General features: G+C 39.4%; 1 protein-coding gene across 1 annotated transcript in view; it reads right to left on the bottom strand.

Annotated features, from left to right (window-relative positions):
* Positions 1–422: 422 nt before the first annotated feature.
* The window catches only part of PCYT1A (phosphate cytidylyltransferase 1A, choline), a 47,708-nt gene continuing 21,266 nt past the window's right edge, over positions 423–26,864 (bottom strand). Inside the window, exons 3-9 of the mRNA XM_060150382.1 lie at positions 16,740–16,839; positions 11,271–11,387; positions 10,382–10,533; positions 8,074–8,152; positions 7,459–7,601; positions 5,819–6,007; positions 423–4,923 (exon numbers count right to left, since the gene is read on the bottom strand). Of these exons, the coding sequence (XP_060006365.1) occupies positions 4,717–4,923; positions 5,819–6,007; positions 7,459–7,601; positions 8,074–8,152; positions 10,382–10,533; positions 11,271–11,387; positions 16,740–16,839 (987 nt within the window). The 3' untranslated portion in view covers positions 423–4,716. The remainder of the gene's footprint in view (positions 4,924–5,818; positions 6,008–7,458; positions 7,602–8,073; positions 8,153–10,381; positions 10,534–11,270; positions 11,388–16,739; positions 16,840–26,864) is intronic.

Here is a 26,864-nt window from a genome sequence, read left to right as displayed (position 1 = left end):
GATAGTTTTACTGGTATAATAACAGGAATAGAACTCAGCCAGGCAAAATAGTATCAGCCCAAACTCTCGAAGAAACCAGGCTTCTGAAGAACAGATGAAAGGTGTTCTTTCCCTTACAGATGTGTCAGTAGGGCACTGATGACATTAGACCTGGGAGATCTGGATCAGCCTCCCTTTGTGGGACAATGGCTTTTTTAGTCTTCTGTACCAAGCAGCAAAAGGAATCCCGATAATATGGTCATGGAGTTATTATGGAGAGACAAATTAAGATGCAAAAGCAAAGGAAAGTGATCATACAGGTAAAACCCCCAAATTAGGATGCAAAAGCAAAGGAATTGATAGTACAGGTAAAAGCCCCAAATACATAAAACACATCATACACATGTATACAAGGTCAAAAACACAGAAAATGGAACATTACATAAAATCACTTTTCCTTTATTTGGCTAATGACAAAAGCCAAAATAACTGAACAATTTAATAACACTCAGACAGGAAAGCAATATACTGAACACCAATTGAGGAAAACGTCCTTGTGGACACCGGCACTGGTGATGGGGCCAACATTCATGCCAAGGCCAGAATTTTTTTCCAAGACTCGTTCTGTTCAGGATCCTCAATATAAAACAACTCAACCAATCAAGTCTCTGTGTTCAAAGCAGTCAGTGCCTCCCTAAGAAGGGTGGGAAAGCCCACTTGGAAGCTAAAAAAACCACAACTGGAGTCATCCTAATGTTAAATCAAGTACTTTTGTTCTCTACCCCAATCTGAATACTAACATTAAACTTTGGCAGAGTATCTTTCTCCTTTGTTTTAAAGAAAATTAACATTTAATAGTATAATCCCAAGAACATGTTCTACTTACTTGGAAAAATAATAGCTAGGGACCACTCTTTATCCCATGACAATCTATTCTGTGAGAGAAAACAAGAACAATCATTGCATGACCTTGAAAAATATAACTTTAAAAATACTTATATTGGTAAGGTTAAAAAAAAATACCATTAGTTAAAAACATTGTTAAGGGAGCTCTTTTCCTACCTGTACTGATTCAACTTCTGGTGATAGTTTGTGCTGACAGAAAATGTAAAAGCTATGGCTTTTAGGGAATTAAACAAAAGCAGTGAAATATACTTGATTTGGAAAGATTTTAGATATAGGGTCTGGAACAGGATTAAAAAGGCAATGAGCTCCAGAAAAACAAAAGCTACCCATACATCAAGAAACAGAATAAAAATCACTGTGAAGAACCATTATGGAGGGAATATTCAAAGACTGCCTGGACAGCTGTGTGGTCAAAAGTAAGAAAAATGTAACTCAGGTGCTGCCTAGGAAGTTATCAGTGATCAGAAAAGGTCAAAAGCTCTCTTGACCTCCCTCAAATTTTTTCTCTCATTCAAGGTTTTCAACCTCCTTGCATCCCCAACCTTCTTACCCAAGCCTCAGCAAGATAATGGTCTTTGGCTCTAGCTATCAGAAGCAGCTGCAGCAGTACAAATGATCCATTTTTATTCCTCTACAATTTCAACCTCCATCCTTCAGTGCTACTGAGTGTAGTGTATGAAAAAAGCAAACTTTTTGCCCAGCTCATCTCAAGGTAACTGCTGAAATGGCACCTCCTCAGCACCGGCTACAGGGCTTCTGTCTCCATTCCCCTTCTATCTTACAGCGAGAGGCTCTGAGGCCAACCAACTTTTTTTTTTGGCTGCGTTGGGTCTTTGCTGCTGTGTGTGGGCTTTCAATAGTTGCGGCAAGCAGGGGCTACTCTTCGTTGTGGTGCGTGGGTTTCTCATTGAGGTGGCTTCTCTTGTTGCAGAGCACAGGCTCTAGGCGTGCGGGCTTCAGTAGCTGTGGCACGTGGGCTCAGTAGTTGCGGCACGCGGGCCCTAGAGCCCGCGGGTTTCAGTAGTTGTGGTGCGTGGGCTCAGTAGTTGTGGTTCGCAGGCTCTAGAGCACAGGCTCAGTAGCTGTGGTGCATGGGCTTAGTTGCTCTGCAGCATGTGTGATCTTCCTGGACCAGGGTTTGAACCTGTGTCCCCTGCATTGGCAGGTGGATTCTTAACCACTGGAAGCCAAGCAACTTTTAAGGCTCTCCCATTTCTGCCACATTTGATCTATTCAGGCTGACAGCTTTGTGTGTGGGATTCAGGGAAACAGCTAATTAAAATTAATGTTAGAAGTTAATATTAACAATAATATTTAAAGATTTACAGATCACATGCATGGTTGTGGAATGCGAACCTCTAACCTCATTTAATTAGGCACAGATGATCAAACAATGCATCATCCCAATAGCTTCTTCCACCCACCCACCCTTGTCCGGCATGTAGGATCACATTTATCCCAAAGTATCTAGCATGCCACGCCATAAAATTTTTTGCTTTCAGTCAAAATTATTTGAAGATATACTAGTGTTAGGAGACTGAGGCCACAGAGGTTCACCAAAAGGGGTGAGAGTTTTCCAAGAACATGTGCACATGCTGGTGCTAGCAGTCTCATGGAGCTTGTCAGCCTAGAGGTCATATTCCAAGGACAGGATATGCCCAAAGCAGCCCATTTACAGAGCGGAGGAGAAGGACCAAAAACTTAAGATCCAGACAATACACGTGAGAAGAGTGACTGCAGGGAGGAAAATCATACTCTGGGCACCTCATTTTCCAAATACACTTGGATAACATGTGTACTTTGAGAGAACACATAAGTGGGCTTCAGTGGTGATTTCACTGCTTTCCTATTGACAGAAACGGGCAGAATTCCCTAAGAGGCAAGACTGAAGCAGCAAGTTAAAATATGTGATCATATCAGCTTGATCATATCAAGCTGAGTAATATAGGAAAACATTAACTTCAACTGTTCCAAAAAAAGGATTCCAAGCCAAAGCTTGTGTAAACCAGATTTGATAGTAAAAATAGCACTTCATGAGAACAGTTAGAAATGTAATTTTCATAGGCCGTCAGGACAAGAGGTTTCCCCCTCTTTGTCCCTCTACTCTGCTGTGCTCTGCCTCTCTGGATGATCTGAGGACCTAGGTAGTCCTGCTGTGCAGGCAGGCAGTGATTCTAGTCACCGATCCTCAGGCAGAAGAGCAAGTTTTAACAGAAGGTGTTTGGGGGGGGACTATGAGATGCTCACAGCCCTAGCAGAGGGGCAAGGAAAGATAAGATGTGGTTTTCTTAGCTGAAAACACTAAAACGCCACCCCCACAAGGGGTATTTATGAGTGATGGGATGGTGCCTGTACATAAGCAATTTTTCACCCTGAACCCAGCTACAGGATTATGATAGATGATGATCTGCTAGGTCATGTACTGTAGGATGCTAGAGGTTTAAAAGGAGCTTATGCTCAACAGCAAGTGTTAAGCTTCAGCATTCTCTGACGTGAAATTTAAGCAGTGAATCCCCTGGGCAACATACCAGGGGAGGTGGAACCAGGTAGAGTGAGAGGGAGGGAACCTACCACACTCTTGTAAAGTGAGCCCTTGCTCGGTGACTTGCTGGAAGGGCAGCAGACGGGAGTCCCTGCCAGCTGCCAACTCTCAGGGGAAAATAAACACCTCATGCAGCACTGGTTCCAGTCAAGGACACTCTTAAGAGGGGAAGAGGTCAAGAAAAGGCTTAAGAAAGGGGTGTGTTTCCTTATGCTTTTGTGCCTATGTTCTGTGCAAATCTCTCTGAATATTCGATATGGCTATGAGCAACATGGATTAACAGATCATGTTCAAACTGCAGACATTTACAAAGTATCCTCTGTAAAAAGCTAGGTAATAAGTATTAAAATGGGAGTCACAGGGCCAGGGACTTACTCTCAGGAAGAAAATTAATCAAAACTGACTTTGCATAAGATTGAGTATTGTCCCACTCCCCTCCTTAATCAGACTAAACCTGGAAGTGTTCCTCCCTTTAAAGGTAGATTACAGGAAAGAGATTGACAAGAGCTCCCAAATAACTGGGCAACAGAGTTTTCTGAGAAGATGAACACAGCAGAAAAACCGTAGCAGATGCCATGTGGTCTGGTTCCATCCCCATCAGTGTCTTCATGGACCCCATTGGGTCCAATAAGAAACTCCTCAGGGAGCAAGAAAAGTTAAACTCAGATCTCCTTCTTCCCATAGCCACACTGACGCATGTGCCAGCAGTACACTTAGGGGATTTGTGACTGTTACTCAGCTTTTTGCTTTTTTTAAAGGAAACCAAAATTATGATATTTCCCCTCCAAATCACCCATCAGCATGGCTCATTGCCTGAAGGACTTGGCAAAACAGTTTGCCTCTTTGCCTCAGAACGGAAGGCAAATACTATAGTGTATCAGGAAGAAAAGGCCTCTGGGTATTACACCGCTTCCTTCTGCCCACTCCTTGGGGGCAAAAAATTAGTTCTATTTACTACATTTGAAAGACTAATTTTTTAAAAATTAATAAAAATGACAATTTCCCTGTCAAGATCACATGAACATAAACAGTAGAGCAAAGTCCATGGGGAAGGTATATGGATGCCAAACAGGCTTCTAAGATGTAGTTAGCCCCTTTCTTGGTGGGGGTGGGTGATGTCTCTCAGAGGATAGGCTGTCTGGTCCCCCCATCCTAAGTACTCTTGCCCCAATTGTCTTTCCTTTGTAGCTGTCCTTAGGTTTAGTGTTGGGATCACAATTCAGAATTCAACAGAGAGCTTCTGAAGGTGATGGGACAGAGGGAGGGGAGAGGAAAGGAGAGATGAAAAATTAGTCTTCTTCATCCTCACTGATATCATAGGCTGCAGACTTGTGTCTGGAGAGGTTTGCTGGGGAGGAAGGCGGGGAAGTCTTGCCAGAGAAGGGCCACCGGAAAGAGGGAGAGGGGGAGCGTTCACGAGTGGGACTGCTGCTGGGACTCTGCCTTGGACTGATGGCCTGCAGCATCCGGCCTTTCCCCTCTTTCAGCATATGTTTCTGGGGAGACCAAAAGAAAGAGTTAGAAGAAACCTATGGATCCTACTGAAGCACCACTGGAGGATATGAGACTTCAAATTATCACGAGTGCCCTCTGTAATGTCAAAAGTGATCAAGTAAGCCAGAGGAGGAACATAGCTATAATCCTAAGCAATTTCCTCTCCAAAGTGCTCTATGCTATACTATGTATCTAAGGGTTCCCACCTGCTATCCACTGTCACCCAATCCTTGACCTCTACATCAAAGGAATTCTTAAAAGGCTACTTGGGTCTGTAGTCCAGGCTGTAGGCAAAAACAAAGGAATTAACTCAGACAAAAGGGTACCTATCCTAGTTTTGGAGTTCTCTGAAGAGAAAATTCCATACACTCCCAGAATAATCTATTCTGGCATCCAAACACCCTCACAGTCAGATCGTTCCTGATATCCTAGGGCTCATCTGCTCATAGCTACACAGGCACCTTTTATTTGGCTCGAAAAGACCCTGCTACTCCTCAAGGACAGAATTCCCACCGTACCCAATGGTCCTGCAGCAGCTGTGTGTGGTGCAGGCAGCTTTCTTTTTACTGCTCTTTGCTCTTTCCTTCCCTTCCACCTAAAACTATAATGTAGAAGCAAGCTGGGCAAGGCTACTCACTTATCTTGTCACCATATTTGGAGGTTGATAGAGAGCTGGCAAAATTATTTAGGAGAATGTATAACCTCTTTCTGTAAAGATTTTTAAAAACTTTCTGGGGATAGTGGAAATATAGTTTTGCCGAACAAGGGGAACAGATTAGATAACTTCTTAATGTCAATGTCCCTTTCTGCTCAAGGATTCTATAATTCCTTCCACAGCATGAGAATTCCCCAGATTTTCATGAATTTCCCTAAATTATCCAGCAAGAAAGAACATACCAGCGCTCCTTCTGGACCAAACATTTCCAGGAAACTTCCAATGAATTCTCGGGATTTCTCCTCCCATTTCTGAATGAGGTCAATGCTTTTTTCTTCTACCTTCTGAACAAATTCTTTTGACTTTTCCTCCACATCTTTCACTTTCTTCTTTACTTTGTCAACTCGCTCCTGCAAGTGGTATTTCTTCTCCTGGATAAAGAAATAACTGCTCTGAGAAATAATACTCATTCTGACCTTCCATACTAAGGGGAAGGAAAAGACTTGGTTTGGCACTCTACTGACACTCCTTTCAGTCTTGAGAATTTCACTTTAATCTATCCCATACTTCTCCAGCATAATAACAGATAAGATATGCTCTGGATGGTCATCTTATACAAAAGTGTAATAATTCTAAGATTGTAGAGCCCAGGACTAAACTAAATGTATAGTGTAAGACCAGTAACAGACAGGCACATACCAAACGAAGTCAGATTTTTTTAAGATGAAACATAAACTTGGAAGATAAACATGCCTAACAAAACCCAAACCCCATTCTAGATGGAGATGTATAGGGAGAGAGCAACAAGATCACTGCACAATATTGCCAACAATAAGCCAACTGTAACAGGTTGAAAAAGGAAATAGTGGGCCTTTTACTTAAGTAATTCATCTATTGTACTGAATTTTTTTCCTCCATCAGTGGCTTATTCTATGATTACAGAGGAGTTGTTTTTTTAATTTTTTAATATTTAGAGGTCTGTTTGCTCATTCGCAAAATAAGGATGATACTCTTTGGTCCTACAGGCTTCCCTAAAGATAAGGGAAAATGGTATGAATCCTCCCAAAGGGAGGGGAGGGGAGGAGTCTTTAGCCAAATGAAAACTATTCTCATTTCCAGATCATAAAGGGGAAGGGGAAGGCGAATATGTTTAGGATTTTTAAACATCTAAAGATAGATTCTGCAGTATAACAACAGTTAGATTGTTAACAACAGCTAGGGTTTACCTGAATAGATAAATCATATTTAAATGAAACCATTTCACCTATTCATAATTCACAGAGCTGGGAGCAAGTGAGGGAGCATGGTAAACTACTTATGTAGAAGATACAGTTAGCAGCTTTCTTCTTCTTTTTAAATCAACTTTATTGAGGTATAATTTATATACAAAATGTATAGCAGTTTGTTTATTAAGCTAAAATAAACGTGCTTTCATAAATCAAATTTTAAAAGTTAGGTTCATGTGCCTTGAGAAATTGCATGCAAAATGTTGTGTGTTACTATGCACACAGGGAGAGGATCCACAGCTTTCATCAGATTTGCAAAGACCATCCAGTCAAAAAGAACAAAGGTTAAGAACCACTGTTTTAAATATATTTGATATAAGTACTGTACTTTGTAAGTTCCACGTTCTTATTTATTTAATTGGCTGTATGTCCTTATATCGACGTGTTGATACTAGCTCATAAAGGCAGAAAATGCCTCTAGATATATCCATATGCTCTTTGTAAAGAGCCTGGCATAGCGTTATGTGCAAAGAGGTATCCACTGAGCTTTTGGAGGTGATAATAACAGCAGACTGAAAAGCAAGTTTAACTTAGATGAAGTGAGAGGCAACATGTCCTATAGGGCCAGGGAACTCTAGGATGAGGTTGGAACTCACATTGATAAAGCTGACATTGAGTTCCTTTGCCGTGTAGCCCCTCTGTAGGTTCCGTCTGGCATACACATCATAGTCGCGGACAATTCGGGTGATGATGTCTGATGTGGAGATACCTTCTGTCCTCTGTGTTGGAGCAAACATGCCTAACACAAGAACACATACAAACACTGTGACATTCTGATTAGCTCAGGCAGTAGGACTAGATGGAAACTGGGAGCCACATTCCTTTTCTTTCCTCATAAAGCAGAGTCTGTTATTACTAAGTAAAGTCTGGAAGGAACACTGAATCAAAAGTTAGTAGTAAGGAACATACAGAAGGAACACTGAAGGAACACTGAATCAAGTTAGTAGTAAGGAAAGGCCCTAATATTAAGAAAAATATGGGGCTGGAGAAGGGTTTCCTGAAATTAAGAGATATCAAAAGTAGATGTTTAGACTGAGAATTGATGGATATGATGCTATGCCCACCTTAACCTCTTAAGCAAAGTGCGACCTGAAATTGGATGTTAAAGTTCTCACTGTATAAATTTTCCTCTGTAAAGTAGTGATGTGGTTGAATCTCTTGTCACTGCCCCTAAGACTCCATAAAATGAGGATGCACATCAACTTACTCACCTGCTTCCTTGATGTGCTTATAAACATCATCACTCCCAGCAGAAGAGTAAGGGATGTCATCATGGGCTACAAAATCAATCTGAAAGTAAGGAAACATGTTTAAAACCCAGCATAACTGCCATTCAGAAAGAACCAGTAAACACTCTCAGGACCAGAAAAAGGACAAGGAGAGGCGAGGCCTCAAATGAACTTCTGTCTTTATCTCTCTTTGCTTTGCTCATAAATTCCATGATTCATTCACAAGCCACCCAACCTAATTATTCGTGGATCATAAACATGAAGCTAGCCAGCTTCTTTTTTAGCTATTCCTCCTGGTCTACTGGAAGTGCTACCCTCACACTGTATACCAGTCACCATGCTGTGGTAAACAGGCCTAGAGGATTTTCTGGTATGCTAGTTAGTGGGTGGAATCAAGGAAAGAAGAAAGGAAATCTCCCCACCCTCCTGGGTCTACAAGGATGGGTCAAATAGGGTTTCTAAAAATATAAGAAAGAGGTCACTTCTTTGTTAACTGGTTTCTCAGTCCATGAGATGAGTGGGAATACAAAAATAGCAACCAAGAGCACTTTTACTAGAATAGATACATCTGTACTCCTGAGAAATGCAAAGCCCAAGGCCATAAAAGACCTTTAAGTCTCAGATCTATTACTTTACTACTGTCAATACCTCTCACACTGGGATCAATTATCTTTCTAAACCTCACTCATTTACTCCTTCCTGAATAGGCCATATGCCCTTTGCTAATATAATTGCTAACACCACCACACCCAGCTCCCAGAAGCCACTGTAATGTGAAGTACGCTCATCAGGACTATGTCAGGGACTCTCCGCTAACATCTCAATTACCCATGAACAACTTGTCAGGGATCCATAGGCAGCAAATTGAAAATAAGAATGGTGAGCAAGCAAGACTCATGGTTGAGGATACACTGCTAACACGGAGGAAAGGGAATATGGAAGTTCCTCTAACCTCTTCTGCCTGGGCTTGCCTGGCTATGTTGCTGAGAATAATCTTGCTCATCACCCTTGGTACCACTGGCTGCTAAATGTTGAAGCAGTAAAGCTAGAGAATTATAAAAGTTCTGTCCTAATCCTAAACAGTTACAACAAATATCCCTTAGCTTCAGGCCTACCCAAATACTGCTTTTGAAGTACTTTGGCTACTTTTGTTCTTTCCTGCCTCGTTGAACAATTCACCTTCAACATTCTCCACATCACTGTAAGAGAACTGACAATATGCTTGCTGGTTCCTCAAGCTCAAGGGCCTCCAACATGACCTGATAAATTCTTCTCAGCTATCAGCTATAAACCCCTCTTTTGTAGGAAACGTGTTGCTTTAATGTGGGAAAATAAAAAGGAGATAAGGGTTTTTTATAATACCAACTCACTGAGAAAAAGTGAGAAACCTCCCTAGTTTCTGATCCCACATAATTTCTAGCCTGAAATCAAAAGTCTTGAAACTAAAGTTAAGTCAATACAAGAGAAGTCTATGTTTATATATCTTATTTCCTGGAATGTGAACTCCTTGAGAGCATGTCTGGGGCTGTGTATACTCTAAAAAGACCGGTATGCTGTGAGGATGGATACGCCTATAATGGGGGGGAGGAGGTGCGACAGACTCACATAACTGAAGAGTTCAATTTCTTTTTTTTTATAAGATTTTTTTTTAATCATTTATTTTTGGCTGCGTCTTCGTTGCTGCGTGCAGGCTTTCTCTAGTTGTGGCGAGTGGGGACTACTCTTCGTTGTGGTGCGCAGGCTTCTCATTGCGGTGGCTCTGCAAGTTGCAGAGCACGGGCTCTAGTCGCGCGGGCTTCAGTAGTTATGGTATGCAGGCTCAGTAGTTGTGGCGCACAGGTCCAGCTGCTCCGCAGCATGTGGGACGTTCCCGGACCAGGACCCGAACCCATGTCCCCTGCATTGGCAGGCGGATTCCCAACCACTGCGCCACCAGGGAAGCCCTGAAGAGTTCAATTTCTAGCCCTGCTAGAGTGTGACCTGGTTATTTGGCGTCTCTGGCCCTGTTCTCATATGTAAAGTGGAAATAACTAATAACTACCCAATAGGATTTTTGTGGGGAACAAATGAAATATAATGGATGCAAAAGTGCTTGTAAACCATCAAACCCAAGAAAAATGTCAGGGATGACTATTATTAGAAGTAATAACACTGTTACCTCTTCTATGTGAAATTTACATAGAAGATAGAAGTAAAATAAGGCTAGTGGAAAACTAGCCATAGTACCAGAAGTCTTGAAAGTTGAAGAAATTCCAGAACAGGGAATGGAAACATGTGTTCAGTTTCTTACCCGATGTTCTGCCAGGAACTCTGGTGTCAGGGTCCAGGGGGCATTCCTCACCACCTCATCCACATAGCGGCAGTGCTGCACTGCATCATAGCGCTCATTTTCATTCATCACGGTGAAGCCTTTGAAGTTGTGTGTTAGCTCATCACTGCAAACTGAGTTCACCACAACATAAGGTTGTAAGTCAAAGTCCCCTCTGCTTAACCACTCCTCAATCATCAACCTCTCATTTCCCAACCTCTCATAACCAATCTCCCCAACCTGTATAAGAGTCTTCTGGATTTGGCTCAGTCTGGATAACAGTGCTTTTCCTAATCCAAGATACACCTTCAGGAGCAACATTTACTAAATATTTTCACACTTTGGAGAGGAGAGGATACAATGGAGGACTAAGATCTTTGGCTTTGAAATGAAACTACTGTGCATCCTATATCAATTAACAGTTTTAAAAAATGTTTTCCTATTATACTTTTATTAGACTGGACTGGACAACATAACATTAGCTTAGCAGACTTTTGTACTTCAGTTGACTCAGAATGATAAACTGAAATCTAAAGCAAATGCTCTTCTTAAGTAGCATTTATTCTTAATGCTATTCTGACCACCCCCACCCGCACTGGGGGTCAGACTGCAGAAACCCGGCCAAAACCAGCGAGATAAATCCTGGACGTCTCAAGTCAATGAGCTTAGAGCTTCTCTCTCCAGGTTTATACAGTTCAGGTTTTATATACTTCATGTTCTTCATATATTTCACATTTTAAAGAGGCTGCACTATATCTCTCATTTGAAAACCAACATAAGAGGCCATGTACTTGGGTTATAAAGATAGGAGAAAAGAGGCTACCATAATTTTTTTCTGGACAGCACCTAAAGTCATCAGATGTTTTCTTACCTCCCACAATGAGATATGTATTAGGGAAAAGGTTCTTTGCTTGCATCAGGGCCCGGGCATGACCAGAATGAAATAAGTCAAATATTCCATCTGCATAAACTCTCACAGGCCGTTCACCTAAATCCAAAGGAAAGAATTTATCACAGAAATACATTGATTCAATAATGGAAATGGCACTGTGTGACTGTTCCACCCCTGCAGAGCCCCCTTTTAAGGTGTTCTCTGGATATTCACCTTTATTGGGGGTACCTTGGGCTTCTGAGGAATAACATCACAGGCTTCCTTGACTACAAAAACACTCTTGGCATCATATCCACTAACTCTCTTTGTTAGCCTGGTTGTACCAAACTGCTCAGGTAATTGGATTTCATGACTGCTTTTTCTTAAAGTTATTTTAGAAGTGAAGGGAAGAGTTATACAAGAGCTATATCTGAAACTTCAAAATCTTCGCCTTCGGTTTATGTTTAAACTGCAGTTATGTTTAAACAGAGTATAATTAAACTATGCTCTGGCTGCCTGCTCTCTGTTTTTCAAGCTGCCTTGATTACTAATAACTAATACTTTTCTTTGAAAATAAAATACTTTGCTTTGAAGGTAAAGAGTGATGCAGAGGGGTGAGATTGCTTCACAGTCCCAGATTCACCCTTAATAACTGCTCTGTGATAACAGATGGAGTTCCTTCAAGCATTTCTCCTTGATAGTGAGCATGTTACACTTTCTCAGTAGAGGGTGATATATCAGGTATTTGAAAATCAAATATAAATATTTTAGGACTTTATATTAGAGCCTTTCCTCTTCCCCTGTCCATTAGTGAGAATAACAGAGAACTGATTGTCAATTTATTTTTAGTGGTAGTGGACTATGAAAGAAAAGGAGGAAATGATTTCTTGGGGTACAAGCCTAATTCCAAAGCCAAATAAACACACTGAGAATGGAATTGATATAATGGTTCAGCATGCTTCAAATGATAAACCTAATGGGTCCTAGTAACATATTTCCACTACTTGAATAAAGGAAGAGCTGTTTCACTGTAGCAGCAGAAAATAATAGTAGGGGCATCTACATCATTCTTCGAAAGAAGGGCCAGAGCCTCATCAAATACACCATACTGAAGGTAAGGATAAGATACATCTCCTTCCTGCCTTGAGGACGGTGAATCAAGGGGGAGGAAACTGGTTCTCAGGAGGTTTATGGACTTTTCTTTATAGATAGCTTTATCCATACAAAAGTCGCTTTTAAACTGAGAAATTATACACTGCTGATAGAAGTATAAATTGGTACAACTCTTAAGGATGGCAATTAGGCAATATCTGTGAAAAGACAAATGACAAATGTTTATACCCTTTGGCCCAGTTATTCCAATTCTAGGAATTTACCTCACAGATATGTTTGTAAATATGTATGCAGATTGCATTATTGAATGCAGCACTGTTGGTAATAGCAAAAGTTTGGAAACAACCTAAATTTCAGTGGAAGACTGAATATGACATGATCCACCCATTAAAAGTGTGGGAAGATTTATATATTATTTGCTTAGATATCCACAAGAAATTGGTAATACTGGGCTTCCCTGGTGGCGCAGTGGTTAGGAATCTGCCTGCCAATGCAGGGGACATGGGTTCGAGCCCTGGTCAGGGAGGATCCCACATACCGTGGAGCAACTAGGTCTGTGCGCCACAACTACTGAGCCTGCAATCTAGAGCCCGCGAGCCACAACTACTGAAGCCCGCGCATCTAGAGCCCATGATCCGCAACAAGAGAAGTCACCACACTGAGAAGCCTGTGCACCGCAATGAAGAGTAGCCCTCGCTCGCCGCAACTAGAGAAAGCCTGCACACAGCAACAAAGACCCATTGCAGGCAAAAATAAATTAAATAAATAAATAAATAAGAAATTGGTAATTCTGGTTACCTGTAAAAGGGATACTAGGTGGCTGTGAGACAGTAGTGAGAGGAAGTCATTTCACTCTGTGTCTTTTTTGTACTTTATGAATGTTAGGTCACGGGAATGTACTAATTTTATAATACAGGAAATAAAAATTTTAAATAAAATAAATACACTAATACAATGAAAAACTGAGAAATAATATGACGGATTTAAAGAGTCAGAAAAATTATAGCCCAAGCTTGCCAACCAGCCTCACTCCTTTGTAATCTTAATCTCTTTAAGCCTCAGTTTCCTCATCTATAAAACAAAGCAAAACAAAACAAAACCTGAGTAATATAATCTCTCTTCTACATCCTAGAAATCATGACCATGAAGTAACTAATATACTTCTATCTTTCCTAAACAAGTCCAGAGTGGCTATGATCTCACTTTATTTGATCCTAAAAGACAAACAATAGAATATAAAATTTGAGAATACTGTACTGTTGTTTCTACACCAAGGGCAAAGTGTGATGAGGGAGATTTAGCCAGTAAACACATTTCCTGTATAGTGGCAATAGCACAGACACTGTTGATTAAGTGGCTATTTGCCAGCAGTTAAACATCCCATATTAGGCCAAGCCACCTCTGAACCCTTTCTTGGAGCAATCCCTGATGTGCCTCTTGCCCTCTTAGCATTTCCCCAGTCAGCTTCCCAACCTCTCAATTCCCCATGACTTAACCGCAAGTCTTTGGCAAACCCAGGCCTGTATATTAACCAAATGACCAGAAGGGGCCACTGTTGAACTAAAAATCTGGGGAGAAAGCATGCGTTATCCATTCTTTTACCAAGTGGCTATTGGTCAGATGACTATACCCTCTGATTTATATCTGTTGTTCCAGTTCACTATCAAGAGCAACTGCTTTCATTCTCAAAAATAGTCTTGATTTGGGTTACAAATTATAGTCTTTTCACTACTGCTAGACTAAGTAACTAGATGTTCTCCTTTAAGCAGAAGAGACCCGGGTTTCAATTCATTATCTCTTTTGATATATTCTCTCAAATAGCTACCACTGAAACATTCATCTTTAACAGATTTCCACTGCCCTTCAGACTTTGCCTTTTTCTTCCTTTCTCCAAGAGAACATACTGCTGGGTTTTTTTCTTGGATTACTCCAAGATTACACAAACTTCCCTCTTGTACTCCCTTAACCTCCCTAAGTGAAAACCTGGGGGCAGGGGGAGGGATGCCCCTTGAACCAGTTATTGGTTTAAAATTCACTAACTATATGGCATGTGTAGATTCTTTGTTTATTCCTTGTCTGGCACTGGCATGAAGACAGTCACTTACTTGATTATTTAACATAAAACTGAACAGACAGAATAAGATAAAGGAAAAACCAGAGGTCAAGTTAGACTGGCAAATTTTACAGGCCAATTTGTGACTATCTGTTCCACCCAAACTTCAATCAGCTTGCTGATAAGCCTTCTATTATTTATAACTAATGTCTATATAAAGAATAGTACCACTCCAGGATGAAAAGAACACAAAAATGGAAAAACTTAGGTTTTTAGCTTCAATTCTATCACTAATTATTTGTTTTACTGTTTCACTTCTTAGTTTCTATGGACCTATATTCATGTATATAACGAAGAGAGTATAAAGTATATAATCTCATAAATGACTTACTTATAAAATTCTACTATTCTAAAATTTAGAAAGTAATTTATTAGTGTTTGTTAATTATAAGTTGCAAAACTTGGAAACAGTATACATATACATACATACATTTTTCCTATCACAAATGGTATGTGGCTAGATTAGCAACAAGGTGGCTAATATAACTAACGTGATCAGATCTGAGTGAGGTACTGCATTCTGAATGTGTGTCATTAGAGAGTATATGAAAAGTTCTTGCCCTCAACAGGCTCTACTATCACATCTGAATGTGATCCTTGAACTGTCTAGTGGCATTCTGAAGTCTGACCTGCCACCACTACACTGTTACATACAGCCTGTCTTTCCTTGTTGTCATTTTACTCTGCCCCATTAGCCTGCCTATTACTGGAGTAAGAGGAGCCAACCCCAAAAAATCACATCATAAACCAGAAGGGTTGTGATCAACATAAGCTATATCTAAACACTTTTGCAAAAGGAAAGCATTCTCTTTTTGAGGACCCCAAAACCATACTCCATACAGCCAAGATATAACCAAGGGGTATTGGGACCCCTAGCCTAACACTGTCCAGCATTCATTTCTATTCATATTTCAGTACTCCTAAGTTACAACAGAGAGTAAACATACTAACACAATTAAGAAGTAACTACAAATATCTTCTATATACTGAAAATGTATAGATTTGTGGCTATAACTACCTCTTATTCCCTAGTGCTTGCCTGGGTTGAGTCCAGCCCTACATTTACAGAGTAAACACTCACCACAGTAATCAAAAGAAATGAAAAAGGATTGGGAAAAAAAGGAGAAATGGAGAATTTACAGAGAAGTAAGAACAGATGCCTATAGGACTTTGTAATCATAACAAATGCTTGTGGAAGTTTCTATTTATGATAATCCCTAAAACCAACTGCCCAAAACTATCTGGAATACATATTAATAATTTATGAGGCCAGAAATTGCTACTTAATAATGTAAACTAAGTATACAAATAAAGAGTATGGGCTTTGAAAATAATAAAGCAAGTCTTTTTTAAAAAAACCTGGGGGCTTCCCTGGTGGCACAGTGGTTAAGAATCCACCTGCCAATGCAGGGGACATGGGTTCGAGCCCTGGTCTGGGAAGATCCCACATGCCGCGGAGCAACTAAGCCCATGTGCCACAACTACTGAGCCTGCGCTCTAGAGCCCACGAGCCACAACTACTGAGCCCGTTCACCTAGAGCGGTGCTCTGCAACAAGAGAAGCCACCGCAATGAGAAGCCCACTCAACACAATGAAGAGTAGCCCCCACTCGCCGCAACTAGAGAAAGCCCGCACTCAGCAACAAAGACCCTATGCAGCCAAATAAATTAATTAATTAAAAAAATAAAAATTAAAAAAATTAAAAAACCTGGGAAACTATAATATCAATAAAGATAAAATTAAGTGATAAGCATCTCCCAACTTAGGATAGCTTTGTCTGTCCTCTATCAGTCAGCAGCATCATACTAGTGCACTGACAGACAGAAAGGAAAACTTAGTGGGAAATTCTGAAGGCTATTAAAAATGTGACAGTCTGACATATTATTTGGACCTTTATAAAAACAGACAAGATTATAAACCCGCTCAGGCTAATATCTTATTGTCTCTGCTCCTCTATATCTCACCTCACAGCTGTGATGATAACAGCCCCCCCAAAAAGTGTGTACCACTGTATCTCATAGCTGTGACAAAATACTGGGAAATTAGTATACAATATAAATGAAATTTTATGGAATACAGTTATCCTCCCAAATAGAACAGCAAGTGAGATGGGAGAAACCCCTCTCAAGCAGCTTTTACAGGTAAACTGAGGGAAGAATATAGTGAGTAGGTATACATTTGATAAGTACAATTGAATGCTAAAAACAATAGTAAAACAACAAAATAATTCATCATTTACTTACAAGGAGTTCCTCTGCTGGCTTCTTCCATGGTTACCCTGACATAGGGCTTACTAAAGTCTACTTCAATTTCATCAGAAAAAGGCGCTGGCTGCCGTAAGCCCTTAAGAAGAGGAAAGTGAAGGAAAAGAAAAATTCAATGGTATAAACTAAAATACTCAAAAAATGGCAGCTTTAAAGAATAATCAGTTATTCAACATGCTGTGATTAAAATTTTTCCTAAAAGTTCATAACCTTAAAAAGAAAAAAGATAAAAGCATTCCAAAATGACAAGTGAAAGTTGCAACCTTTTACCAAATGGGCAAATCATGGCATGAAAGATAAATGGTGATTTCAGAATAGGACTGAGGAGGGTGGCTGAGAACCTAAGCACAGTCCCAACTAACTGGGTCCAGAACGACAGCTCCTCTGCCAGACGGCAGAACAGCCAACCCTGATCTATGTGATGAAATTGCCAAGGTTCACAAGTGCCTTTTCATACCACTTCAACTATGGGACTGGGAAGGCAAACAGCTGCCATGTGCTTTAAGTACGATCATCACTGTATAATGCTTTACACTGTAAATATGTTCTAATTCTCATTAACAGCCCTGTGAGGCAAGTAGTACAATAGTTAGTATCCTCAATTTAAAGATGAGGAAAATGAGATTCAGAGAAGTTATATGAATTGCATGCAATTACTCAGAGGCAATGCTGAAATAAAAATGTAGGTATGCTCTTTCCTCCTTAGAGGAAAGCCTTACTTAAGAGCTTTTGTTAAATCTATTCCTAAGTATTTTATTCTATTTGATGCTTTTGAACTGTTTACTTAATTTTATTTTTGGATTGGTCCTTGCCAGTATATAGAAATGCAATTGATTTGTATGTGTGTATGTGTATCAGTGTAATTTCAGTTGACTCATCTCCTGTGGCTTTGTTAAACTCAATTATCAGTTCTAGCAGTTTGGTAGATTCCTTAGGACTGTCTACATATGAGATCATGTTGCCTGTGAATAAAGACAGTTTACTCCTTTCCAATCTGGATGGCTTTAACTTCCTTTTATTACCCATTATTGCACTAGTAAACCTCTAGTACAATGCTGAATAGAGGCGGCAAAGACAAATATCCTTGCCTTGTTCCCAGTCTTAGGGGAGAAGCATGCAATCTTTCAACACTAAATTATTATCTTAGCTGTAGGTTTTTCTTAGATGCCCTTTATCAGGTTGAGAAATCTCTCTTCATTTTGTAGTTTGCTGAGAGTTGTTTTTTTTTTTTGGCTGTGCCATGAGGCTTATGAGATCTTAGTTCCCCGACCAGGGATCGAACCCAGGCCACTGCAGTGAAAGTGCCTGGGTTCGATCCCTGGTCGGGGAACTAAGGACCGCCAGGGAATTCCCTGTTAAGTTTTTTAATGAACGAACATTGGATTTTGTCACATGCCTTTTCTACATTATTGAAACAATCATATTTTGGTTTTGTCTTTTATTTTATTAATTATGGTGTATTAGATTAATTGAGTTTAGAATGTTAAGCCAACCTTGCATTCCTGAGTGAAATCCTTCTTAGACACATTGTATAAATCTTTTTATATGTTCTTGGATTCAATTTGTTAATATATTGTTAAGGACTTTTGCATCTAAGTTTGTGAGGGATTTTGAACTATAATGTTCTTTTCTTGTGCTGTTTTTGCCTGTCTTTGCTATCTGGCCTCATAAAATTGGTTAGGAAATGTTCTCTCCTCTATTCTCTGAAAGTGGATAGGATTGATATTATTTCTTCCTTAAATGTCTGATAGAATTCACAAGTGAAGTCATTTGTGTCTGACTTTGTCTTTGTAGGAAGATTTTTTTAAACACAATTCAATACTTTACTTGGCATAGATCTATTCAGATTTTCTATCTTTTTCTTGGATCAGTTTTGGTAATTTGTCTCTTTCTATGAATATGTCTATTTCATCTAAATTGTCACATTTTTTTGGCATGAAATTGTTCATAACATTCCCTTACAATTCTTTTAATTTCTGTTGGGCTATAGTGATGTTTACTTAGATTTTTAAATTACACATAGATCACATTGTGACTGGGCTAAATTCAGAAACTGGGAAGACATTGTTTTGTTTTGATTTCAGATAAGGATAGATTTTTAAAATAAGGCTTTAAAATTAAAATATATTTCTTTTAAAGAGCACTTATATAAGCTTAGTTTAAAATATGCTAAAGCTATAAGAAAAACATTTTAAGGAAATGTGTGTGTGTTATCCTTTTTTAGAACGTTTTTTAAAAAAGGTTAAGAATAGACCAAGGACACAAATGTGTGATTTTCTGAAGTTATTAGAAATTTACCTACAGATAAAATTAGAAAAAAACAATTTATCCTCTAGAAGTTAGTATGCAAAGAGTTGCCTAACAGTAATTTGTGTTTCTAAAAGTATATGCTAGTCACAAAATAACAGACATTCTACGATTCTATCTACACGAAGGTCAAAAACAGGCAAAGCTAATCTATGGTTAATAGAAGTCAGAGAACAAAGAAAACAAATCTGGGGAAAGAGGATACTGACTAGCAGGAGCGTGAGGGAGTCTTCTAGGTGTACCAGTGATTATATGGATGTATACATATATAAACATTTATTGAGCTGTACACTTAAGGTTTGTGCACTCTACTGTATGTAAGTTATACCTCAAGAAACAAATGCCATTCAGCCATAAAAAAGAATGCAGTACTGATACCTGCTACAACATGGATGAACCTTGAAAAAATTATGCTAAGTGAAAGAAGCCAGCCACAAAAGGCCACTTATTGTATGACTCCATTTATATGCAATGTCCAAGAATAGGAAAATTTACAGACAGAAAGTAGATTAGTGGTTACACTGGGATGGAAGGGTTGGGGAGAGATGGGGAGTGACTGCTGATGGGTACAGGGTTTCTCTCTGGAGTGATGAAAATGCTCTAAAATGTATCATGATGATGGTTGCACAAGTCTGTGAATATTCTGAAAACCACTGAATTGAACACTCTACGTGTGTATGTGAATTACAACAGTATATGAACTATATCTCAATGAAGTTGTTTATATATAAATACATTTATACATAATATAAAATGTATGAAACAAATAGAAAAAAATTGTGCTTATAGCACATGTAGATAAAAGACAGCCTTACTGTGTTCTCTGAAATTTATTATCAATGGTGTGCTGGAGTCAGTTTTTAAATATTTACATATTTTGAGGGCTGGTAGTTTGAAATCAGCCACAGAAATCAGTAAATGCTATATATCAGAGGTTTGTTCCCCCCAGTTTATCAGGACACCACTGGTTATTCGGCATACTTAGAAAGAGATCAGTTCAGAGGTTATTACAGGGAGGAAGAAATGGATTTGTGGATTTTTCCGTTAATATTGAATAGAGAGAGTGACAGTTAAAAGATTCTGTGAAGGAAGAATAGGTAGGACATGGTAAAGAGAAAATATACTGTCACTTGAGAGAGGAGTTTATAATAACCGAGCTTTTGAACTGAAGAAAATAAGACTGTGGTACCATCAGCAGGAATAGAGAAGTTTTTTAAAAAGGAGTGGAGATCAAAGAAAATGAGAACTGACAGTCTTTGAATCTGGAGATTCAAATGACTATTGGAGACCTCCTAGAATATATTAGTGAAAGTCAGAACACCAGTGCCTTTAAGAAAATAGGAAGACAAGGAAACAGATTAGTAATAATCTCTCATTAGAGATGTATAGTCATAAAGGGAATGAGAAAAACAGAAAGGTACCTAGAGGGGACAGAAGGATCAAGTAGCAGGTTTTCTTAAAAGTTGAGGATATCTGTACATGTCTAAGACAAAGGAAAAGGAGCCGAAGAGATTGAAAATATCAAGAGAAGGAAAAAAACAGACAATTAAGGAAGGAAGAGTCTAGAAGAATGACAGGGAATGGCCTCAAAGGAGAGCAGGTTGGTCCTATAAGTAATTAGGATCACATTTTTCTGAAAGCAGAAGAAAGGAAAGGTGATAAAAGGATAATACTGGATGTAAAGGAGGAAGGATGTATATAAACTTACATTCTGATGCCATCAATTTTCTCAGTAGAGCAAAGAAGAAAGTGAAGTTCCCTATAAAGAACAGGGACTTTGGAATGAGAGTGAAAACTTGAGGAAAGTACAAAATATTTAGAATAGCTGTTGTGGGAAATGTATATATTTGAGCATCAGCAAATGATTAATGGAACTCCTGAGCACTATATTCAGCCCAGATCAAGCTAGAAACTTTAATCTTTAGAAGGCCAAGTTAATAGGTCCAGGAAGAAAAACAAAGAATTAACAGAAATTGAAAGATCTAGGGTTAGGTCCTGGTGAATGGAAGGTAGGCAGAAGAGGGAAGAGAAGAGTTAAGGAAAAAGAGGTATCCAGACATTTCTCCAAAAAAGATATACTAATGGCCAAAAAACACATGAAAAGGTGCTCAGCAATATTAGGCATTATGGAAATGCAAATCAAAACCACAATGAGACCCTGCTTCACATCCACTAGGATGGCTAAAAGCAAAAAGACAGGCAACAGTGATGGCAAGGATGTGGAGAAATTGGAACCTCTGTACACTGCTGTGAATGTAAACTAGCACACAGCTTTGGAAAACAGTTCTTCAAAATGTTAAACAAAGGATATATATGACCTAGAAATTACACTCCTAGGTATATAAGCAAGAGAACTGAAAACATATCTTTAAAAAAAACCTTGTACATGAATAATAGAACATTATTCAAAATAGCCAAAAAGCAGAAATAATCCAAATGTCCAACAACTGATGAATGGATAAACAAAGTAGTATGTCTATATGGATTCACCTATAAAAAGGAATGAAGTATTACTAAACACTACCACCTGGGTGGACCTTGAAAACATTGTGCTAAATAAAAGAAGCCAGAGACTTCCATGGTGGTCCAGTGGGTAAGACTCTGCGCTCCCAATGCAGGGGGCCCGGGTTCGATCCCTGTTCAGGAAACTATATCCCACATGCATGCAGCACCTAAGAGCCCACACGGTGCACCTAAGAGCCAGCAACTAAAACATCCCGCGTTGTGCAACTAAAAGATCCCACGTGCCACAAATAAGACCTTGCGCAGCCAAAATAAATAAATACATATTTAAATAAGTAAATAAATAAAAGCCAGACATAAAAGGCCACGCATTGTGTGATTATATGAAATGTCCAGAATAGGCAAATCCCTAGAGAGAGAAAGTAGATTAGCAGTTGCCAGGGAGTAGAGGGAAGGGGGGAATGACGGAATGACTGCTAATAGGTACAGGGTTTCTTTTTGTGGTGATAAAAATGTTCTGGAATTAGTGGTGATGGTTGTACAACACTGTGAATTTTCAGTATTAAAACCACTGAATTGTACACTTTAAAATGATTAAAACGGTAAACTTTATGTATGTGAATTTTATCTAAATTTTAAGAGATACATTATGTATCCTATCTTTCATAACTCTGTTTCTTCAATCTTCCTTGTATACTGTGTACATTCCAAGGCAGAAGGCAAATGCAACTGTCCCTCCTGGCTAGAATTTGTGCTGAATCGATTCCTCCTAAGTATAGAGAATGAAACCTAAGGTTCTTCAGCTAAAACAGATCAGTAAAATCTTTAACTCTCTAGAGCTGCCTCCAGTTAGAATGAGTAGTATTTTTTAAAACACCCTATTATTCTCTTCTCAGTTAGAGAACATTGTCTCTAAAAGCTGATGTTTATATAAAAGTAGGACTAAGTATTTCTACCTGTGTTCTCCTAAAACAAACCTCCTTCATTTTAACCTCCAAGGAATCCTATGGAATAATACTGCTTTCAAGTCTTTTGACTCTCTGGTAGCAAGGTATAAGTGAAAGGGCAAGGGTTTAGGACTTGTAAAAAACTTAGATCTAAATCCCAGCTCTATCACTTCATAGCTGTGAAATCACAGCAAGCTTCTACAGCTTTCATTTCACCTGCTATAAAATGGAAGATGAGACTTCCCTAGTGGCACAGTGGTTAAGAATCCTCCTGCCAATGCGAGGGACACGGACTCGAGCCCTGGTCCGGGAAGATACCACATGCTGCAGAGCAACTAGGCCCGTGCACCACAACTACTGAGCCTGAGCTCTAGAACCCGCGAGCCACAACTACTGATCCCGAGTGCCACAACTAGTGAAGCTCATGCGCCTAGAGCCCGTGTGCCACAACTACTGAAGCCCGCATACCTAGATCCCGTGCTCCGCAACAAGAGAAGCTACCGCAATGAGAAGCCTGCACACCATAACCAGAGAAAGCTGGCGCGCATCAACGAAGACCCAATGCAGCCAAAAATAAATTAAGTAATTTCTTAAAAAATGGAAGATAGTAATACCTGCTCCATAAGGTTGCTATGAGGATTAAATAAAATAGCATATGCAAAGTAACTAGCATAATGTTACACATACGAGTAGGCACTCAACAAATCTACATTAGCTCATTTTCTCGTCCATTCTATGGAACACAGGTTTCATTATACCAACAAAATTAACTAAATTGTATTAATCTAAAAGGTTAGCTTCTAAATGCTATATAAAGTTTCTAAGTCTATGCAAATTATAACTAATACTATTATAACTAAAACTTAAAACTTATAATGATCATCATCTCCCAAATTATGAATGAACTTCTGAATGCAATATTGCTTCCATAAAAACTTTCTCCTGGGCTTCCCTGGTGGCGCAGTGGTTGAGAGTCTGCCTGCCGATACAGGGCACACGGGTTCGTGCCCCAGTCCGGGAAAATCCCACATGCCGCGGAGCTGCTGGGCCCGTGAGCCATGGCCGATGAGCCTGCGTGTCCGGAGCCTGTGCTCCGCAACAGGAGAGGCCACAACAGTGAGAGGCCTGCGTACCGCCAAAAAAAAAACCAAAGAAAAAAAACTTTCTCCTGATTATGTTCACATATATTAACTCACTACTCCTCAAAATTCTAGTGAAAGAGAAGAAGAGATTCTGGTGTCCTTACTAATAGGAAAGAGGAGGTAACTAAAATAATATAATACTAGAACTTGATATTGGCTTCCCTGTATGTATTCTATTTCCAAGGATTCGTAAGCATTTTTCAGCAAAAAGTTTCATAATGGCACAGAGAAACATTTCCCATTTACCCAAACATTCTGCACAAATGGTAACATGCCCTCCTGAGTTCCAAATTATTTCAATAATGCCAGGAAAAAGGCTCTAGATTCAAGAGGAATACGAGGTGGTGTGAGAAAGAAGGGATAAGGAACAGAGCAGAAAGAAAAAGAAAGACAATCATTCTCCCTGATTCCTGTTGCCATTTCAATGGATGTAAACAGTGAGCTCACCTATTTAACTATTTGGATGCCTCATAGACCTTCTAAGTTGAACCTGTACTAAACTCATCACCTTCCTCCTAAAACAGCTCTTCTTCCTCTATTTTTCATCTGAATGAGAAGCACCCCATCTACACAAACTACCTAAGGCTGAAACCTAGCAGTCATCCTTAACACCTCTCATCCTCTGCATCCTGATAATTTCCAAGAATTGTCTATTTCACTTCTTAAAAACTTAAAATTTGTCTTGTCCTCTCTGTATCTACTGCCTTAGTTTAATCCTTCATCATTTCTAACCTGGATCATTACAATAATCTCACAACTAGTCCTGTGGCTTCTGTCTATCCCTGTTTCAACTGTTCCTTTCCAAAGCAATCAGGATGATCTTCTAAATTGTATATCTGATCATATTACCTAAGGACAAAGTTCAAATTCCTTAGCACAGCATACAAGATCCTTCATGAGCAGGCCCTTGCTTTACCTTATCTATTGCAGATTCTTATTCTGAAGTTTAAGCTCCAGTAATGTTACTTGTAGTTTGCTAAACATACTATTATTTCACACTTCTGAAGTTGTACTCTATCTCTTGTCCATTTCTTGAATTCCTATTTAGCCTTCAAAGTTCAACTCTGAAATAATCTCCTCAATGAAGCTTTTCTGAAACCACTGTTCCCACCCCTCGGTCAAAGTTAATCTGTTGCTCCTCTAGAGGGTCACTGTACCTCTAACTTACTTCTATTTGGCCCTTTTCATACTGTATCTTAATTATTTGTCTCTTTCCCCTATTTGTCTATGAGCTTCTTAAGGGCAAGGCCACCTTTCCATCTTTGCAACTCAATGCATAGCAAATGACACACAGAGGTTCTCAATATATGTAGTTTGAAATGAGATTGTAAGATCTATCTCCATAAGCAGAACTTCGGCCAATTAACCTCAGAGTTTAAGTACTCTGTGACTTATTCATACATATGACAAATATTAAGATAGTCTAAATGTCTATTCTTTATAAATATTTCTGTGATCCTTTTGATTTTACCTTTAGAAACATCTGTTTCAGTAAATTCTTTATACTTATAGACAAACTAGCCATAAAGTTATCCCTTAATTTTTCCTCCTTAACTCTTTTCTCTCCCTTCATGCATTTTATCCTGACCTACCAACCCAGCTACCAAATACTTGGGGAGGTTGGGAGGAAATGGGGAGTGACTGCTAATGGGTATGGGGCTTCTTTTGGAGACGATAAAAATATTCTAAAACTGGTTGTGGTGATGGTAGCACAACTCTGTGAATATATTAAAAACCATTGAATTGTACAGTTTAGATGGGTGGATTTCTGATCTCAGTAAAGCTATCATAAAAAAAAGAAAAAACCTTGTTCATTTTTGCTACAGAGTTGAAAGGGATTCAGAGATAGAAAGCACATGTGTACAGTGGAGATGACACACAAGTTTATTTAGCAGACACTCTTCATTAGAGTCAGTCCAGCCTGTTGGGTGAGTGATCTTTGACCATTAGCCCATGTTAAATAGCCAGTGTGTACCAAAGAGGAATGTGAAATAGGTAGCAAGCCACTTAACTGATCTGTGACATGAATATATGAAGCAGAGTAACTTAAATCATTGAAATTCCTCAGATTCTAAGAACCAAGAAATTTAAGTCTTCTCAGAGCCCATTCCACTAAGATTGGCCTTCTTTGGTCTATTCGTGGCTTTGGTGATTGGCTCAGAGTATTACCTACTTGGTTATAACTTGTCCCTACTCCAAATAAGAGTGCTGAATTGGTGCCCACCACCATCCCCTTAACCTGAATTCTCTAAGAAACATTCAGAAATTAAAAATGCCCTGTTAGGGACTTCCCTGGTGGCACACTGGTTAAGAATCCGCCTGCCAATGCAGGGGACATGGGTTCAATCCCTGGTCCAGGAAGATCCCACATGCCGCGGAGCAACTAAGCCTGTACGCCACAACTACAGCCTGCGCTCTAGAGCCCGTGAGCCACAGCTACTGAAGCCCGCGCACCTAGGGCCCATGCTCCGAAACAAGAAAAGCCACCACAATGAGAAGCCCGCGCACCGAAACCAGAGAAAGCCCACACGCAGCAATAAAGACCCAAAGCAGCCAAAAAAAAAAAAAAAAAAAGCCCTGTTTTGTTGACTGCTGAGTCATTTTCTGAGTTTACTTGCTGTAAAGAATAATGGCCCCCTAAGGATGTCCACATCTTATTTTCTAGAACCTGTGACTATGTTACATGGCAAAAGGGGCTTTGCAAATGTGATTAAAGGATTTTGAGATAGACAGATTATCCTGGATTAGCCAAGTATGTCCAATGTAATTACAAGGGTCTTTACAAGTGAATGAAGGAGGCAGGAGATTCAGAATCAGAAGGAGATGTGATGACAGAAGCAGTGGTCAGAATGTTGTGATTACTGGCTGGCCCCTGAGCAAAGCAATACGGGCAACTTCTAGAAGCTGGAAAAGGCAAGGAAACAGTTTTTCCCCTAGAACCTCCAGCCCTAACAACACTTGATTTTAGCCTTTTAAGACCCATTTCAGCCTTGTGACCCCTAGAACTGTAAGATAATATATCTGTATTGTTTTAGGCCATTAAATTTGTGGTAATTTGTTACAACAGCAATAGAAAACTAATACACTTGCCCCCAACATAATCATCAATATCAGGCCTGAAGCATATACCTACTATTTGTGGAGTCCAGTTGCTTTTATTGCTCAAGATAGAATATTGTTTTATAACAACTAGTAATTGTGTCCGAGTAGAAATGTTTTTCCTTTTGGGTTATGAAGCTCCAAAA

This window comes from Lagenorhynchus albirostris, chromosome 5 (assembly GCF_949774975.1).
Source record: "Lagenorhynchus albirostris chromosome 5, mLagAlb1.1, whole genome shotgun sequence".
NCBI classification, from domain to species: Eukaryota; Metazoa; Chordata; class Mammalia; order Artiodactyla; family Delphinidae; genus Lagenorhynchus; species Lagenorhynchus albirostris.
This window is presented reverse-complemented; position numbering and strand designations above follow the sequence as displayed.